Genomic DNA, 13,060 nt, shown 5'->3' with positions numbered 1-13,060 from the left:
ACCACCTCTCAGGTAGTTGAAAGCAGCTATCAAATCCCCCCTCATTCTTCTCTTCTGCAGACTAAACAATCCCAGTTCCCTCAGCCTCTCCTCATAAGTCATGTGTTCCAGACCCCTAATCATTTTTGTTGCCCTTCGCTGGACTCTCTCCAATTTATCCACATCCTTCTTGTAGTGTGGGGCCCAAAACTGGACACAGTACTCCAGATGAGGCCTCACCAATGTCGAATAGAGGGGAACGATCACGTCCCTCGATCTGCTCGCTATGCCCCTACTTATACATCCCAAAATGCCATTGGCCTTCTTGGCAACAAGGGCACACTGCTGACTCATATCCAGCTTCTCGTCCACTGTAACCCCTAGGTCCTTTTCCGCAGAACTGCTGCCTAGCCATTCGGTCCCTAGTCTGTAGCTGTGCATTGGGTTCTTCCGTCCTAAGTGCAGGACCCTGCACTTATCCTTATTGAACCTCATCAGGTTTCTTTTGGCCCAATCCTCCAATTTGTCTAGGTCCCTCTGTATCCTATCTCTGCCCTCCAACGTATCTACCACTCCTTCCAGTTTAGTATCATCCGCAAATTTGCTGAGAGTGCAATCCACACCATCCTCCAGATCATTTATGAAGATATTGAACAAAACCGGCCCCAGGACCGACCCCTGGGGCACTCCACTTGACACCGGCTGCCAACTAGACATGGAGCCATTGATCACTACCCGTTGAGCCCGACAATCTAGCCAACTTTCTACCCACCTTATAATACATTCATCCAGCCCATACTTCTTTAACTTGCTGGCAAGAATACTGTGGGAGACCGTGTCAAAAGCTTTGCTAAAGTCAAGAAACAATACATCCACTGCTTTCCCTTCATCCACAGAATCAGTAATCTCATCATAGAAGGCGATTAGATTAGTCAGGCATGACCTTCCCTTGGTGAATCCATGCTGACTGTTCCTGATCACTTTACTCTCGTGTAAGTGCTTCAGGATTGATTCCTTGAGGACCTGCTCCATGATTTTTCCGGGGACTGAGGTGAGGCTGACTGGCCTGTAGTTCCCAGGATCCTCCTTCTTCCCTTTTTTAAAGATTGGCACTACATTAGCCTTTTTCCAGTCATCTGGGACTTCCCCCGTTCGCCACGAGTTTTCAAAGATAATGGCCAATGGCTCTGCAATCACAGCCGCCAATTCCTTTAGCACTCTCGGATGCAACTCGTCCTGCCCCATGGACTTGTGCACGTCCAGCTTTTCTAAATAGTCCCTAACCACCTCTTTCTCCACAGAGGGCTGGCCATCTACTCCCCATGTTGCGATGCCCAGCGCAGCAGTCTGGGAGCTGTCCTTGTTAGTGAAGACAGAGGCAAAAAAAAAAAAAAGCATTGAGCACATTAGCTTTTTCCACATCCTCTGTCACTAGGTTGCCTCCCTCATTCAGTAAGGGGCCCACACTTTCCTTGGCTTTCTTCTTGTTGCCAACATACCTAAAGAAACCCTTCTTGTTACTCTTGACATCTCTTGCTAGCTGCAACTCCAGGTGTGATTTGGCCTTCCTGATTTCACTCCTGCATGCCCGAGCTTTCCAATAAGCCTGACTTGCCGCTCTGAGCAGCCTGGTAAGGGGGTGGGGGGAGGAGGGGTTGGATAAGGGGCAGCAGGTCCCGGGGGGCAGTCAGGGGACAGGGATGGTTGGATGGGGTGGAGTTCGGTGGGTGGGGTGGTCAGCAGGGGGGGTTGGATAGGGGGTGGGGTCCTGGGGGGGGCAGTTAGGGATGGGGGTCTGGGAGGGGGCGGTCAGGGGACAAGGAGTGGGGAGGATGGATGGGTCAGGGGTCCCAGGGGGCCTGTCAGGGGGCGGGGGTGTGGATAGGGGACAGGGAGCGGGGGGGTTGGATGGGGGTGGGATCCCGAGGGGGTTGTTAGGGGCGGGGGGGTTCTGGGAGGGGGTGGTCAAGGGACAAGAAGCAGGGGGGGGGTTGGATGGGTCAGGAGTTCTGAGGGGGCAGTCAGGGAGCCTGAAGTGGGAGGAGGCGGATGCGGGCGGGGACCAGGCTGTCTGGGGAGGCACAGCCTTCCCTACCCGCCCCTCCATACCATTTCACAACCCTGATGTGGCCCTTAGGCCAAAAAGTTTGCCCATCCCTGAGTTAGCCCCTAACTACAGCTGACCCAGGACAAAGGGAGGTCTTGCAGGGTAACACTTATAGACCAGGTAAGGAGCTCCTGCTTTGCTCTACATCACCTCTTAGTGAGAAAGTCTGGGAGTTCACCTGAAGGTGTGCTGCCTCTCTCCAGACCCCTGAGTGAAGTGCACAAACATGGCCTAAGATGTCAGTGCAAGTCCCTTCTGCCCATTATAGTGTGGGTGCTGAAAGGTTTTAAACACTACGTGTGCACTCTTGCCTGTTTTTTTAGGATTTCCCTAGTTTCTTCCTCATCTCTACCTTAGATAGCACCGCTCATTTGAAGGGAGCTGGGCCTAAATATTGGTGGACGTAAGAGGAACCCTACATTTGACTCAGGCTCCAGTGTAGGCAGAGCTGGGTCAGATGGCAGTTGGTAGAGAAAGCCCCCCACTCTCCCTGAGAGACTGGAATCAGAGCTGTCCCTTGGGTATGGTGAATCAGGATGACTGCTCGGGGCCCCATGCTTTTGGGGGCCCCTTGCTTTGACATCATGGTGTCAGATGCAATACTTCACCCACACCCATCAGAGTGTGCATGTGTTGCTTGGGGGGGGTTGCGGATCCCGAGGGCTGATTGGGGCTGGGGGATCCCGGGGGTGATCCATGGGGGGATCATGGCAGTGGTTCTTGGGTTTGCCCCACAGCACTGGAGGTGGCAGCGATTGTCCTTGTGTAGGCTCCATGGCTGGTTGTTCGGGAAACCAGGCGGGAAGAAGAGGGCTGTGGCGGCAGTGGGATCAGAGAGAGGTGGCGGCGCCGGCAGAGCAGGTGAGTGCAGAGGTGGGGGGGGGCACAGCTGGGTGGGGGCATTCCACAGCTGGGACCTCCCAGCCCCATCTGGCAGGGGTCAGTGCTGCCATCCTGGGGTTCCCGGCCAAGGCTGCCGGCTCATGGGAAGGCCCCAGCTCAGGGAGCCTGTCAGAGGCCCCTTCATGGCTGGTTATTTCTTTGCGGGGCATGGGGGCTGGTCCAGCCTGCCTGGCCCTCGCCCATGAGTTCCCCGCAGGGGTGCAGAGCAGCTCGGACACTAGCCCCCAGCTCGAGGGTCCATGCACAGCTCAGTCCTGGAGCAGGGCTGCCTCACGGTGAGTTGGTTTTTTTAAAAATCCTATGAACTTCATTATAATTATACATAAGAACTACAATATAACTACATAATAATTATACAGCTGGGCATTATCAATATTTAACCTGCAGCTGCCCTTGAAGTTCACTAACCAGATTTCAACTGTATAAAAAATGTTAAGGGGGCCCATACAGGTTGATTTGTCCCAGGCCCCACACCCCCCTAGGGATGGCCCTGACTGGAATTAAGGCTCCTACCGGTAACTGAGACACGGCCTGTGGCTCACAGCACGAATGGGGTACAGGAAACACAAGGCTACTTGGGGCACTGCATGCTTGGGGACCTGATGGGCCCAGGAACTGTGAGGCCTTACCCTGATAAAAGTGGCCATGGCTGAAGGCCTCCTCCTGGCTAACTAGTACGTGGCCCCCCTGGGCAGCAATAGAGTGTTATGGAGCTAAGGGGCTAGCTACCCCCATTACCCAGCAAAGGGGTCAAATCAGAGGTAGGGGTGCTGTCCAAGGAGGCAGGTACTCTGCGCTATGTCACAGACAGGACTCATCTAGCAGCAGACTTTCAGCGGCTGAAAGGCAAGACACGACCCAGCTCTGTGCAGAGGCAAGGCTAGGTCAGGTCAGCATCCAGACACTGGGGAGAAGTCTGACACCACAGGCGAGGTAAATGAGGGCATACTGGTAGAGTTAGTGAAGAGAAGAGATCCTGTGATTGTGAAAGGAGTGAAATCTCTATGGGATGGAGGGAGGTGGTGCTAAGAAGCAAGTGGGGATCCCTGAGTGAGATGGAGACAGCAAACCTGAATCCGACTTCATCTCCCCTCTTTCTTCCTGCAGTAGAGCCCTGCTCAATCTCCCACCCTCAACTTCCTCTGCCCTGCCTATGAAGCAACACCTCCTGCATAAGTGAGCTGGGGGGTACAGGCTGTACCAACAGTGCCATTGCAAGGGCTTCCTAAAGGGGGCAGGTCCCCCAGACCAGCACCTTCTCCTGAGATGGTTCTACCATCAGCACCTCCCCTAGTTCTCAGTTTGACAAGGGATGCTGCTTTCTCTTGGCAAACCCCCCCCCCCCAAGCTAGCAGCTGGACTAACAGTTGTCAGATGGGGGAAGGATTTGATAGGGAGGGCTCTTAGCCAGGCTTATAGTTGGTGGTGGCAAGGTGGGGAGCACAGGCCCCTCCCATACTCACTGCACCCACCCTTGGCCTCACTCTGACAGTTTAAACAATTAGAGGACCTTGGAAAGCCAATGGGGTTGAAGGGGTTACTGCCATGGATGGAGACAGAGTGTGAAGGCTCCTACTACCATCAGCAAACAGGATCCAGTTTGTACAGAAGGCCCTGGGTAGCACAGCCTCAGGAACAGGCCCTCCCCCCAGTGCTAGGTATAGTAAGTGAAATCCGTTTCTCACAGTAGATAGGAAAGTGGATAAGCCCCCCAGACTGCAAATGTAATGCGCTGCAGAAGCTAGTATTGACAAGTGCTGCAGGAGTAGGCCACGGCTGCTTTCCCGCCACCCCCCGGCAAGGCAGTAGAGCCTGTCTGGATCAGGGCAGTGCTGAGCCAGTCAGTGAAAGATAACCACATTACCATTCATCCTTACAAGTCAGACCCCTAGTGAGATGAATAGGAGCAATTCACATTGCAGCTCTATTTCCCCCTCACTGCCAGCTGGAGTGGATAGTACTGAGGCTGTCAGTCATCAAAACATGAAATGACTGTTCCTTCCCAGCCAGGAGAGACAGGCGTGGTTCTTTCAGAAATGAGAGCTTACATGCTGGAAAACACTGGAGAAAATCCTCCCGTGGTGAGGCACATGGGCTAGACTCAGATGGGTGCCTGAGTTTCCTCCACAGCTGTGTCTCACCCAGTGGCAGTTCCAACACTGGACACTTCTCACAGCAGTGCCCAGCTCACTGGGGAAGGAACGCAAGGGAGTATTTAACAGCTCAGTACACTGTCCCTACCACATTCATCCTGCAGGAAGCCCTCCCCATACAGCTGTGGCCTGCCTGAGGGAGGCACTCCATTTCTGCCACACTCCTTACTCACCCCCCATAGTAATGACTGCACTGGGACACAATCCGGTGCCATGTTTATTTCCATTTACTGCTGGTTAAGGTACATGGAAAAGTGATAATGCCTCACAGGGATGTCAGCTGCCAGGCACTCCCTCCCAGCTGGTCAAACCGAAGGCTGCCTTTCCTCCTCTCCCTAGCCTAAGTGACCTCCTTATTGCAGCACTACAGAGGAAGATGGGTGGGAGGGAGGGACAGACAGCCCATGGACTCTGATTGGTCTACCGGGCACATGGGCACAGCCAGCCAGACCCACCCACAAGCCTACACAGAGTTTTGCCCACTTAAGAGGGTGAGAGGGCAGGCAAGAGGTGGAGACTAATAAAACCCTGTTTCTGGAAAAAGGCTCTCTGCCAATCAGAATCCAGCAGGGTGACAACAGTTAGCAAGAGGAACAGTTACAGTGAATGGGGGGAGAGGAGTCATGGGTGAGGGGGCAAGGGGTGAGCTTCCTTATAGTTTCTTTATTTCTCCTTCCTTCCCTTCCATGATGGTTTTCCCTTTTGGACTCTATGGATCGGTTCAGTGTTTTGCGTTGATAATGTCCAGGAATTCAGGCTTGAGGGAGGCACCGCCAACGAGGAAGCCATCTATGTCATGCTGGGAGGCCAGTTCCTTGCAGGTGCCACCAGTGACTGAACCTACAAAGGAGGGCACGATTCCAAACAAGGGTTAGATATTCATGGTCAATGCTGTGGGTGGGATAGGGAAAGTGACTGGTTAGCTATGGGGTTGGAGCATAGGTAAAAGCTGTTGTATTCTATCTACAGGGCACCAAGCTGCATGGCTAGTTCACTGCCACAGGCCCTCCCCCCCCCCCCCCTTACCCAAAAGAGGGGTCCTGCAGATCAGAACAAGAATGGTGGGTGGGAGTGGGGAAGGGAAGCATTTTCCTATCATTACAGTTCCATGGAAAGCTGGTTGTGATATTGAAGAGTCCTTCAAAAAACCAGGGGGGCCGTTAATGATACAAGCTGGACTCAGAGTGTGCACTAATATGTAATAATAATACCCCCACCACACTCGACTGCATTTTTCATCTGTAGATCTCAAGTGCTTTCCAGAGGCAACAAGTTTCATTATCCCTATTGTGCACATGGGGAAGCTGAGGCATGGGGTGAAGTGACCTGCACAAGGTGACCCATCAGGCCAGTGGCAGAGTGAGGAATTGAACCCAGGTCTCCTGAGTCCCAGACCCCCTCTGTCTATTAGGCAGCACAGTGGCCCCACTGGCCTGGCAGAGAACAAGCAAACAGCTGTACAACTGAAGGGACAAAAGGCAGAAACGAGAAGGGGAAGAGAGGGAATGGACAATGTTATGCACTGGAAAGGGAGGGGTGCCAGGGGCTGTTTACCTCCATAGATGATCCGAGTGGACTGAGCGACAGCTTCAGACACCTTACTTTTTAGCCATCCCCTCAGCTTCTCATGAACCTCCTGAGCCTGTAATGAAACCAGAGCTGCATTACTGGGACACCAACCACATTGAGGGAAGAGTGTTTTTTTAGTTAGAGACCCTCTGAAAGGGGATGAGAGAGATGGACACCAGGCTCCTTAACCCTGTTCATACCTGCTGGGGAGTTGCAGTTTTACCAGTTCCAATAGCCCAAACTGGTTCGTAGGCAAGAACCACCCTGCTCCAGTCCTTCACATTATCTGGGGTGGGGAGAGGGAAGCAAGTATTATTTGGGAGACAAGACATGGCACCGCCTACTGGGGAGGGCAGAGCAGGGAGGCTATCCAGCACATACAGAGCTGTCTGTTGTTCGAGGAGCAGTCAGGTATTCAGACACATCTGATGCTATTCACACAGGCCCCCAAACAAGCGCACACAAATCCAGCTCTGTTGCCCTCCTGGAATAAGTTACCAAGGAATAATAATATACTTCCCATGATCTTACATGTGGGGTCCCTCCAAAGCAGAGGGAAAAGCGACAGAAAAATATTCTTCCCCATTTTGGACCAAAGGGAAAACCCCCACCACTCTTACCAGCAATCACTTTGGTCTGTTCAAAAACCACCTTCTCTGTGATGCCAGCTTCTCTCTCATCCAGTTTCTCTCCAATGCAGGCGATGACACCAAGACCTTCAGCCAGTGCATGGGCCACCTTCTGCCCAATCAGCTGGAAGCGGGAAGGGGAAGAGTTAGCCAGACACTCACAGGTCCTACCTGGAGCTCTGTCCCCCACCACAGGGATGTTAAAGCTGGTTTTTCCCTAAATCCCAAAGTGGCCCACCTCATCAGACTCCCCAAAAACATGTCTTCGCTCTGAGTGGCCCAGGATCACCCAGGTGGCTCCGATGTCCTTTATCATTGCTGGGCTGGAAGGGGAGAAAAGAGCAAGATTAGAGTCTTGCCCCTGTCCTGGGAAGAGCCCCTAAGGGCTCTACGTTCATTCAGCTCCATCACCCCGTGGTGGGCTCACCTGATCTCTCCCGTGAAAGCTCCCTTTGGCACCTTATAACAGTTTTGTGCTGCAACCGCAATCTTTGTGTCAAGCTTCTGACGCGTGAAATCAAGGTAAATGGAGGGGGCTCCGCAAATAACCTCTGGAGGGCAAGAGAGGGCATTAATCTCATGGGGGTGGATTAGAGGTCACACCTGATCCTCTCCCAACTGCTGAACCCTCCCCCCCGCCCCACTCCATCCCCTGATCCTTCCCTCTTCCTCAACTCCACCCCAAGTGCTTATCCTGGCTCTGCCAAGCTGTAAGAACGCTTCCAAAAAAATTACCCTTACTGAAACTTGGAGATCCACCGACACAGCAGGGACGTTTCCACTCTAGTTTAAACTTCTCTTAAGGGACCCATGGTGAGTATCAGAGGAAACTCAGTTCAATGTTTGTATAGACTAGAGGGGAGGGCACAGCTCTGGGGTTCTACACCATAACACAAAAGCAGAGCAAGGACCCCATGGAACTTTCAGACTGAGAAAATGGACATGGGTTCTGTTCTTGTTGGAGAGAATTTACTTTTGCTGAGAATGAGAGGGGAGCAGCAAGTTAACAGATTGTAACTGGGTAGGGCGCAAGGTAGGCCAATGCAATTCTGGGGACTGCAGACCCAGAGACCAATCCCTCTAGACCAGGGGTTTTCAAACTGGGGGTCACGAGCTGTCAGCCTCCACCCTAAACCCTGGTTTGCATCCAGCATTTATAATGGTGTTAAATATATAAAAAAATGTTTTTAATTTATAAAGGGGTCACACTCAGAGGTTTGCTATGTGAAAGGGGTCACCAGTACAAAAGTTTGAGAACTGCTGCTCTAGACAAGCCTGGGGAGAGCCCACCTCGCATGATCTACTCAGCTCTGGGCTCCTCACTCCCAGAGAAGAGCCACAGAAACGCTCAGGGGGCTGAAAAGATTAAGCCTTAGGCTGTGTCTACACTACAGACCTTATAGCAGCATAGCTGCACCACTCTAAGGTCTCCTGTGTATCCGCTCTATGCTGGTGGGAGAGAGCTCTCCCACCACCATTATTAAACCACTCCTAACGAGTGGCGGTAGCTATGTTGGCGGGAGAGCATCTTCCACCGACATAGCACTGTTTGCACCAGTGCTTTTGTCTGAAAATTTTGTCAGTCAGGAGTGTGGTTTTTTCACACCGCTGACTGATAAAAAGTTTTTCCAATGAAAGTGCTAGCTAAGACAAAGCCTTAGGGCAGTAGTCCCCAAACTTTTCAGGGTCATGCCCCGCTCCTTACCCCTGTCTGCACCCCTCTGTGCCCCAGAGCCAGCGCTCATGGGGGGGATGGAAGGAATGTGGGTAGGGGTACGGGAACTGAGGCCGGGGTCAGTCAGGGGCTGAGCGCAGGGCTGGGAGCAGAGCGCGGCTGGGTGGCGCTCCCTCCCCATGGAGGCTGGCCCGAACCCTGCCACCCCCATGCCCTCTGAATGTTCCTCTGTGACCCCCTAGGAAGGCACGCTCCACAGTTTGGGGACCTCTGCCCGTGTATTGGCCCCTAGGGAATAGATTAGAGGGAACCTTGTTAGGCTGCTTCACCAATTTTATAATTATAGGAGGTGATGTGACAAGTTACTGAGGAAATCAGCCTGTGAGCTCCCTAGGCATCAACTGTGGCTATGCCACTGTAGCTCCATAGCTTAGAGGCTTCTTAAAGTGATGGAAGGGTTTCTCTCATCACTGTGGTTAATCCACCTCCCTAAGCATTCTTCTGTTGACCTAGCCGCAGCTATACCGGGGGTTAAGGTTCTCATAGCTACAGCTCCCAGTGGTATCACACCGCTGAGCAACTGTAGATAGGTCAATATAAATTCTAAGAAACTCAGACACACTCAGCTCTGGGCATCCTTTGCACCCATCCTAGGCAGCTTGCCTGCCTGTCTTGGGCACGGCTGATATAAGGAAGGGAGGAGACAAAAGTGATGCTGCCAAGTGAAGGAAAAACATGTAGAGATTAGATGCAAACCAAGGCTGCTGCTTCCATTGAGCATGTCTGGTCACCTCCACTAAATGCACAGGCTTCCAAGCACCATTCCAGGCGCTTAATCTATAAAGTCCTTGGGACCTGGATGCAGTAACCACATCATAAGAGCCTTTATGCACACACTCTGGGGCCCTGCCATCCTATTTGTGCATTGGGACTAGGTGATACCACCCCTTCGGGAGGGAGACTTTGCAGTCTAGCTAGTGGCCTCCATTTGGAAGGGTACAGAACAATTTTAAGTCGAGAGGTTTATTTAGTTTGTTCATTTAGCTGGTTAATGATTACACAGAAAGAACTGTTGCCATACTTTGGATGTGTGTGTTACTGAAGCTTTACCCTCTCTGCAGCAGGGAGCATTGTGACAGCAGAGGGGAGGAAGCCTGCAGCTGCCTAGTCTTGCCTATCCCAGAAGGGGCCACTGTTGTAGCTACTGGTACTCTCTCCCCTGCACCTAATAATTATCCCAGGACCTGGAGCTAAGCAGGAATTGTGGGGGGCGGAAGGGGGGCACAGAGAGGATGCCACCAGCACCCCTCCTCTCCAAGGCCAACCCCTTGATCTTTAGCAGCCAAGGGAGATCTGGTTTCCAAAACCAAGTACAGTAGCTGGTATTTTTAGCTCAGTCACCACTGGATATATTTAGGTCTCAGCCTCCTCAGAGACCTTTGACATTTCTTCAGAGCACTTCCCCCAAAATAGCAGTTCCCCCTCCTCCCTGCAGGACCTCCTAGCCCTTTCTGAGGAGATGGGCAGCAGAAGATCCAGAGGCAGAGGATATTTCAATGGCGGTGGTGGCAAAAGGACAGTAAGGAGATGATGGTGGAGGAGACCAGCTAAGCTTCTGCTGGAGGACACAGATACCAGCTGAAGCGGCCACAAAGGGAAATTGGTGAACAGGAGATCCATCTGCAGGAGTACAAACCCTGGGGCAAGGACAGATAACAAGGGCCTGGTCTGCCTAAATAAAAAGCTGCATCAGCTTAAATAAAGGTGTGATTTTAAACTGATTTAGTTAAACTAGCGTGTATCTCATGTCCGTTTCAGTTACAATTTAATGAGTCAAGTTAAGCCTAGTTTAACTCAACTTGTGCAGCGCCCTTTCTTTTTCATCTCATCCAATGACCAACTTGGAGGCCTACTGCTTGGAACATTGCCACCTAGGAGCTGCAGGGAATGGATGGAGGGGTCTGGCTCAGGTAGGGTGGAAGACCTCAGGTTACCCCCTCCAGGTTCCAGCTGGGAATCTCAGGAGGAAGGATCTCAGGGCCTGTCACTTGTTCTACCCCCTCCCCAATTTGGGGCGGAGCCATAATGCACACAGACTTGACCTTTCATACTTACCAGTAGAGAGCAGAACTGAGTCAGCAGAAGCATGGTGGCAGACCAAGCAGTGGGGAGCACAAATGGACAAGTGAAGGTTGGGAGACTAGATGGAGACAGCATGTGGGTGTGGGGCACTTGCCAGGATTACCTCAGTATACCTCACTTAATCACTTCCCTGCCATTGCGGGGGCCTCGGGGCACTGGCGCAACTCAATCCCTCCTATTCATGTGGCATGCAATAGTCCCGTCTCCTGAGGGCTGTAATGCTTTGATCTCATTTCGGTGCTGGGTTGCGCTAGTGGCCCATGATACTCTGGAGGGCAGAGTAGATCTGGTAGGCTCTGACTCAGGGGAGAGAGGGAAGAGATGGATGGGTTCTAACAGGGTCCCCATCCCACTGTCTGGGCTCCTCAGACAAACTCCTCTCCCATCCCTGATTGGTCTCCCTCCTTCCCTCTACTGGTGCCTCGGGAAGTGATCTGCACCCCACGGCCTCACCACGTGAGCAGCCATCCCTCCAGCGAGGCGGGGATCCCAGACTGCAGCAGCAGCAGCCGCCGCCCCAGCCACATGACGCTTCCCCGCTCGGCAAGCGCAGGAGGAAACCAGCCATTAGGTACGTGCGGGAGGGCACAGCTCCGGAGGGGGAGGGGAATGAGCGGGTAAACGAGACCCGCCGGGGGCTCCTACAGCCCTGCCCGAGGCGTCAGCGTCTCCTTTTCCCTCCCGCGACCCGGCAACATCTCAGAGAGCTCCACATGCGACTTGGCGTCCCTAGGCTGCCTGCACGGCCACCCACTGCACGGCTGCTACAAAACAGCTTCTGGCTACCCCTAGCTCCCTCAGCTTTGGTTAGCGGGTTAACTCAGCAGCCGCTTGTCTCCGCTACCATAGACTCAGCACGTCAGAGTCCGGGGTATCGTAGGGGTCGGGCAGGTGGGGACATATGGCTGCCGTAGTCAAACACTATGCGCTAGTGGAGGAGGGGGCGCTATGCTCAGGGCTGAAGCCAGGCTCCCACAACCTCCCTCACACAGAGGCCAATAGGGCAGCTAATAGCAATGTCCACAACAGGCAGAGACTCCGGAACAATCCCAAGGAGACACTCGCCTACCAGCCTATCTCCCACTCCCGGTCTTCACCCTTTTCCCCCTCCACTCACCAGTGTCCGCCGGGATCTTGCCGCTGTTTAGGGTGTGGATCAGCTCGCCTAAGATCTTCTTATCTCCGTTCATCTTCCAGTTCCCCCCCACGAAGAACTTCCTCGGTGCCATGAGGGAACGAATACTGCTCTCTACCGAGCACACAAAGGAGACTAAACGCACTGCGCACAGCCCCCAGGTCAAGCCTCTTTATAGAGAAGTGAGCCGGAGACACGCCCACATCTGTCTGAACGTTCCACGTGCTCCTCCCCGAGAAGCGTCTCAGCGTTGCACTTTCTCCACCTCATGAAGTGACAACGTTCCTCTAGCTCCACCCCCCTATGTGTCACCGTTCCGTTGGTAGTGGGTCAAAGGGGGGAGAGGTCAAAACTGCAGTTGCGCTACCTTTACCTTCGCATGATAGGGGAAAGGGGCAGAGCAAGGCCACAATTGTCCCTATCATCCATGATGCTAGTAGGGAGGACTAACAAATTTCACAGCTCCCTAATTATCTCCAATACCTGGCATCAGCAAGGATCACAGCTGCCAAATGGTAGTCATTGTGAAGGGGCTGAGTGGGAAAGGACCACCATCCCTTGGGAAAGGACAGCCTTCCCCATCCCACACTTTGTAAAGGAGCCTCCCATGAATTAACAGAGAGAAAGGTGAAGGAGGGGAAAAGGGGCTCCTTAACTTTCATCATTAAAGCAGCCATGGATAATGGGGCATTAACGGGGGCTAAGAGGTTATGGCAGGGAACCCAGCATCCAGGCTTGGATTCTGCACCCAGCTCTATTACTGCCTTC

The 13,060-nt window shown here is 52.9% G+C and overlaps 1 protein-coding gene across 1 annotated transcript; it reads right to left on the bottom strand.

Annotated features, from left to right (window-relative positions):
- Positions 1–5,842: 5,842 nt before the first annotated feature.
- On the bottom strand, positions 5,843–12,469 carry TPI1 (triosephosphate isomerase 1). Its single transcript, XM_074948007.1, has 7 exons — positions 12,275–12,469; positions 7,768–7,891; positions 7,579–7,663; positions 7,332–7,464; positions 6,912–6,997; positions 6,697–6,784; positions 5,843–5,982 (listed from the first exon to the last, which is right to left on the bottom strand). The coding sequence occupies exons 1-7, from the start codon at positions 12,384–12,386 to the stop codon at positions 5,864–5,866; spliced, it is 747 nt and encodes a 248-aa protein (XP_074804108.1). The 5' UTR covers positions 12,387–12,469; the 3' UTR covers positions 5,843–5,863.
- Positions 12,470–13,060: the final 591 nt, after the last annotated feature.

The sequence above is a fragment of the Natator depressus genome, chromosome 1 (assembly GCF_965152275.1).
Source record: "Natator depressus isolate rNatDep1 chromosome 1, rNatDep2.hap1, whole genome shotgun sequence".
Lineage (NCBI taxonomy): Eukaryota > Metazoa > Chordata > Testudines > Cheloniidae > Natator > Natator depressus.
This window is presented reverse-complemented; position numbering and strand designations above follow the sequence as displayed.

Coding starts and splice junctions, on each gene's coding strand:
- TPI1 (XM_074948007.1), bottom strand. CDS start 12,386: ATGGCACCGAGGAAGTTCTTCGTGGGGGGGAACTGGAAGATGAACGGA. Junction 7,465..7,578: donor TTTTTGGGGAGTCTGATGAG/GTGGGCCACTTT, acceptor TCCCGCTTCCAG/CTGATTGGGCAGAAGGTGGC. Junction 6,785..6,911: donor AAACTGCAACTCCCCAGCAG/GTATGAACAGGG, acceptor GTTTCATTACAG/GCTCAGGAGGTTCATGAGAA.